Genomic DNA, 6,125 nt, shown 5'->3' with positions numbered 1-6,125 from the left:
ATCATTGATTTAATTTAATTTTCACTGTCACATAACAAAATTGAATTTATAAATAATGAATAAAATTGGTTGGATTTTATTGAAAATGTAAAAACAATATATCCAATGACTTTGTGATTTTTATAAAAAAGAATTTATTTTATAATCAATTCACTAGTTTAAAATAAGTTGTACTAAATCACAAAAGCTATTCTTTAAAAGAAGATCATGAAAACACAAGAACAAATAAGGTTTGATCCTTCATAATCTCAATCCATTTCTTAATACTTGTTAAATACAGTACTTAATTAGGATGATATAATTATTAACCCTCAAGTTAAATCCAATAAATAATAAGAGATATTAATACACCTAACTTTCAATGACTCCATTTTCCTACCTATCAAACAAACTAGTAGCCACTCATGCATGCATGCAACCAAATTCACCAACCATTCTCATGCAAAAATAAGACTATTAGCTTCACCAACTTGATCCTCATACTATGCTTGCAAACCCTGATTTCTCTAACCCTAAGCACTTCACACTTCCCTTGTAACCCTAAAATATGTATCAACACCCTCTCTCCCCTCCACACAGGATCAACAAGAAGTTTGCTAGAGCTCTCCTCCCTCTTCTTGTTTGGCTTGCAGGCATGTAAACCCTAACCCTAATTCTCATGTATTCTTCTTCTTCCTCACTCTTTTATCTATATATATGATTTTCTTCTGATTTAGTTTCAGTGGCATTGAGCTTAAAGTATGGAAATTATGGAAATCACCGTCTTGTCTTGGGATCGAATTCATCGAGGATGGTTAAGACTAGCTCCATCTTTGTTAAGGAGATAAAAGCCAAAGGTATACCGGCAAATAAAGGCTTGTTTATCTATGGTTTCTCCAACAAACCTAAGCTTGGCTTGGCAACTAACAGGAGTACTAGATATTCTATGTTTCTTAATTCATATGGTCACAAGGTACAAAGAGAATAACAGAATATGTGACACTATTATCACTGTTATATCTGATACTAATGAGATTAGTTTCTATGGTTTGTGTAGAAATTATCAATGTGGTTGAATAAAGGATCTAAGATCAGTATAAATTGGAATATAGTTGTTCATGGTGGTGCTAGCAATGGAGAGCTTCTTCTTGTTCTAATCAAAGGTAATTAAGCACTAATTAAACAATTTAATTCCTTTGTTTATGCTAATGCTACATTTGATAGTTTTGATTCATGTTTTGTTTTGGTGTAGGTAGTAGTAGTGATCATCATAATTTGAAGGGTTTGAAGAGATATGATCAATTGAGATCACATGGTACAGTTTTTCGTATTTTTTCCGACTATTTAAATTTTTAGATTGAATCAAACTTTTGTAACATTTAATTACTAAATAGGATTTAATGACAACAAAATGACGTATGCCATCAAAGAGGACAATACATACAACATCGAGATCATAAATTTGAATCCTCAAAGCATTCAAATGGATTTGTTTGTAAATGTTTCATTGACAATGTATGATACTACAAAAGCAACAAGCTTTTGTTCATTGACAAATACAACTACATGCAAACTCAAGCTTGATTTTCCGAGATATCACTACTTTGTCTTTACAACACCAAGTAATGAAGTAAGTCTCTTTCATTTAATTATATTTTTCTTTAATATATTGTGAAAATTAATTGATTAAATCTTCTCATTTATATCTTTTATTAACAGGATCATAATGAGGAATTGGACCTAGTACTTGCATTTACGGGGCGAATCATCACGTATTTCTTCTTATTCGGTACTAATTTATACAATGCTATTTCTTCTAATTTACATGTTATAATTCTCCTTTTAATTTAAATAGAAATATATATTACATCTAAAAGACAGTGCCTTGTAGAAATATTACAAGAGGGTTATTAATTGTTCATTTTGAGATTACTAGGTTACAAATTATATAAATATGAAAAATGTGCAAAATTTAAATCAACCTCATAAATATTCTTCTCTCAACTCTATCCTAATAACTCGACCACAAATTTTTGGAAATAAGTCTCTCATTATTTAATTATAATTATTCATAAATAAATTCTTATAATCATTTAATATATATATCTTTAACCCTAAAATTAAATCCAAACCTTAAACTCTAAACCCTAATACCATTACTCTTTGAAAACTCTAAAACATAATTAAGCCTATGTCCTGAAACACAACCCAATTCTTAAATGATAAAATTTATTCCTACTCTGTTACAACTAATAATTCATATACACTTGATTAATTAATTAATTAAAGACTCACATAATTAATGGCTAATAAAAAAGTACCTCATACTTTTTTATTTTATTTTCTTTTTTATTATTTAAAAATTAATAAATAAACTCAACATATATGGTCACCTTTGTTAGGGATGATTATGGCAATTGTTTGGATAATTATAGAACAAATTCAAAGTTGTCAGCCAACAGAGAGGACACAAGAAGAAGTGATGGAGAATGAGCCAATCTTGCCAACAAAAGAAGTGACTTGTAACTATGGAACAAGTGAAGACCCTGAAACAAGCTTGTCTAGTTCCTTCACTGATACTTATGATGAGAAGATATGCATACTCTGTTATGAGCAAAACAAAGCTTGTTTTTTCACTCCTTGTGGCCACTCAATTTCTTGCTTCTCATGCGCTCAAAGGTACATGCAAATTTATTAGATTTTTTTTTATTTTTAATCATTGTATACAATATATTATTTATATGTAGATAAATAAATACACCTATGAAATATATATATATATATATATATACAGGCAATTGGGTGGAGATTAGTTTAATTATTATATCAGAGAATGTTTTTCATAGTTTAGAATATATATATATATATATATAGTAAAGAGATATTTAATTTTGAAAAATGATGTTCTATTTAATTGTAAATTAAATTTTACCATACTGATATATGTTCTTGTAAAATATACCAATATAAAAGTACATTGGTAGATATTAACTTAGTAATTATAATTTTCGTATGGAAAATATATTATTTTTTGTGATTCAATAATAATTATTGTTATAATTATAATTATTATAATAATAATAATTATTATTATTAACAATTTTTATAATTTCCACTTTGGTTTATTTTTGCAGGATTATGAAGGAAGAAAACAAAATATGTCCGGTTTGTAGAAGGCTTATACAAAAAATTAGAAAATTACCTGGTCTATAAAAAAAGAGTTGATTTTTATTTAATTATTGACGTTGTATTAGTGAGACTAGTAGATCATTGTTATTAAAAGAAATATTGTATTAATAGGTTTTTATATAAATTTGATCATTAGTTTTTGGCCTAATCTAGTTGTCTTTAATTAATTTAAAAACTTTTAAAAAAAATGAGAGGAAAGCAACGAGGAATTTTTTTTTTATATAATAATAAACTCATCAACAGTAAGTGATATGGTGATACAAAAATATTTATTTTTATGGTACAATCATATAATTATGTTTATTTAAACAAATAAATATGATTACTTTGAACCTTTACTAAAGTAGTGACATTTTAATTGGATTTAAAATTAATATATTTTTATTTTATTAGATGAATAAATTTTTATATACGTGATTTATCCACTTTTCTAAAAAAATTATAAATAAATTTTCATACTATAAAAAATTTAGAAAATATTTCTCTGGGCAAACAACCTATTCCAATGTGACACAAGTTTTTTTACTTTTTAAATTTCTTAATTAAAAACTGATCTTTTGTGCTTTGACCACTAATGACTTAAAAAATAATATAGGAAGTCTTTGCCTTGATATTGTGAGCTTCATTGATGAGTTGGTTTATGTAATCTAAATCTTCCAAAAAAAAAAAATCATCAAAAAGTCGGCATTCAAGCATTCAACACATCTATTCTCTCACTTTATATAAGTTTTGGGATTCGATATTGAATTCTCTTTAAAATAAACACAATGTAAATAAACCATGAAGTTGTTGACAAGAGTCACCATTTTGACTCCTCTCTTGCTTTCATTCTTAATATAATAATTGCAAAACAATGGCCTTGTACTCTCACATGGAGCTTTATCTTATATTATCCATTGTTTTGCAACTATTGTATTTTTCCATATTTAGAAAGTCATTCATCAATTTCTGAAATTCAAGCTTCTTTTATCATTTGATTTTTCATATTTTTCATATTTTTAATTTTAATTTTTTTACATTAATTGGATACCTTTAAATTTTCATTTATAAACTCTTTTCATATTCTATAAAACTTAAAAACAATCAACCTCATTCATTAATGAAAGTATATAGTCCACAAATTCTAGACTCAATTATGATCAACCAACAGATGGCCCATTACCTAAATCAATCAAAATCTTTCATTAGACCACTTATGTAAGCAACCTGATGTAATTCATTTTGACTCAATTTAAAACTGCCCATATGTGATGAACCATTGAGGTTTCTATGGTTTCAGTGAGTCAATTTTTTTTTTTTTAAAATGACTTTTTCATTCCTTCATTTTTTTATATTTATTTTTTCAAAGTTAATAGCAAATAAGATGACATTTCTGTTAACTAAAAAAATTATAAAAACAATGCTTAAATTTTCTTTTCTTTTTTTAATAACTACGGTTGACGTTTTCTATTTGTTAAGATTTTTTATTAATTTATAACTACCATTATCTAATTAATATTTTGTGAACTAAAAAAATAATTTATAATTTTAAAATAATATTAAAATTTTTTATTAACCTGGCATTTAACTTGAGAGCCAGAGCTTGGGAAGGTTTGGTGTTTAAACTAATTTTAATAACTATATTTCAAAAATACATAAGTTATTGGTTTTAATAACAATATTTTAAAAATACATAAGTTATTGATTTACTTTATTTCACAAAATAAAAATATTTTTAAATAATTTTAAGTGATTTGAAATATATAATGAAACATTTAATGTAAATAATTAAATATAATTAAATATTTTCTAATATTAATATTACATTTAATATAAATAATGACTTAAATGCGAAAGAGAAATTTAAAAAATAAAATAAAAATCCTCCTTTAAACTCTCGACTGCAATAAATTTATGTATAGATGTGATGTTTTAGTTTACATTTTTATCAGACAAAATAACAGAATATTTTATATGGTTATTTAATTCGAACCTTTGATATGAAACAATAAAAAAAAAGTTTTCATTTTGGGTAATGAATTTGTTTCTTAAAATAAAACTATGTCGCTTTAATTTTTAGTAAGACAGTGACATTTGAAGTGGATTTAAAATTAAAATAACTAGGCATTCTCCACGGTTTCGCATCGGAATTTTTAAAATTTTGTGAGGAGTTTTTGAAGTAATATCTACAATAGAAGTGTTATATATTTTAGATTTCAAAGAGTTTAGGGACATTTAATGGACAAATAAATAAATGTAATTAAAGTTTTTCAATTACTAATATCATAAATAATATAAATAAAAATTTAAATATAAAAAAAAAAAATTTGCACTTTGAAACACTCTGGGAGCAGATTATACATCTACTTTAATAGTATGTATAGATTTATTAGATGAATAAATTTTCATATCATGATAACGTGTTTAAATAATAATTTTTTGTCTAGTTTTAAGAGTAAAACGATAAATATTTTCTTTTAAGTTCAAGGGTGACCAAGTACATTTGAACCAACACTAGGATAGTCTAGTGGTAGGATACTTTATTAGTGAATAGACGGGTATAGATTAAAAACCTTGGCCAGTGTTTTATAAATACTATTTATTTATTATTTACCAGGGGCTTGATATTGTAGAGAATTGTTTATTTTACTGTTTATGTATAACATTATGGATCTGATGTGAAAAGAGTCCTATTCTTCATCTCTCTAAAAGAGTTAAACCATTATAATTAGTGTCTTTATGTACTTGTCTGTTCTTTTAACATCCTATTAAGTGAGGGCGTCTGTCGCCATTTGTTACCAAAAAAAAAAAATATATATACATTAAGGGCAATAACTTTTTTGTTAATTAGCATCGGGTCTCTTATACTCCCACTGTTCCTTTTTATTTGTCACAAACTCATGTTTTTTTATTTATCTGTCATTTTTTAACATTAAGAAGCATTTATTATTATTTTTTCAAAATAACTCTTAATATTC

At 25.5% G+C, this 6,125-nt stretch overlaps 1 protein-coding gene across 3 annotated transcripts; it reads left to right on the top strand.

Moving 5' to 3' along the window:
* The first annotated feature begins 505 nt into the window (after positions 1 to 505).
* On the top strand, positions 506 to 3,316 carry LOC120276999 (E3 ubiquitin-protein ligase APD2-like). 3 transcript variants are annotated; one of them, XM_039283739.1, is made up of 8 exons: positions 506 to 632; positions 723 to 952; positions 1,037 to 1,142; positions 1,232 to 1,294; positions 1,374 to 1,609; positions 1,699 to 1,768; positions 2,382 to 2,658; positions 3,114 to 3,316. In XM_039283739.1, the coding sequence occupies exons 1-8, from the start codon at positions 548 to 550 to the stop codon at positions 3,190 to 3,192; spliced, it is 1,146 nt and encodes a 381-aa protein (XP_039139673.1). In that variant the 5' UTR covers positions 506 to 547; the 3' UTR covers positions 3,193 to 3,316. The 3 variants fall into 3 exon arrangements, with proteins under 3 accessions (XP_039139673.1, XP_039139674.1, XP_039139672.1); XM_039283740.1 differs by having other exon boundaries at positions 717 to 952; positions 2,415 to 2,658; XM_039283738.1 differs by having other exon boundaries at positions 717 to 952.
* Positions 3,317 to 6,125: the final 2,809 nt, after the last annotated feature.

The sequence above is a fragment of the Dioscorea cayenensis genome, chromosome 15 (assembly GCF_009730915.1).
Source record: "Dioscorea cayenensis subsp. rotundata cultivar TDr96_F1 chromosome 15, TDr96_F1_v2_PseudoChromosome.rev07_lg8_w22 25.fasta, whole genome shotgun sequence".
Taxonomy (NCBI): Eukaryota; Viridiplantae; Streptophyta; class Magnoliopsida; order Dioscoreales; family Dioscoreaceae; genus Dioscorea; species Dioscorea cayenensis.
This window is presented reverse-complemented; position numbering and strand designations above follow the sequence as displayed.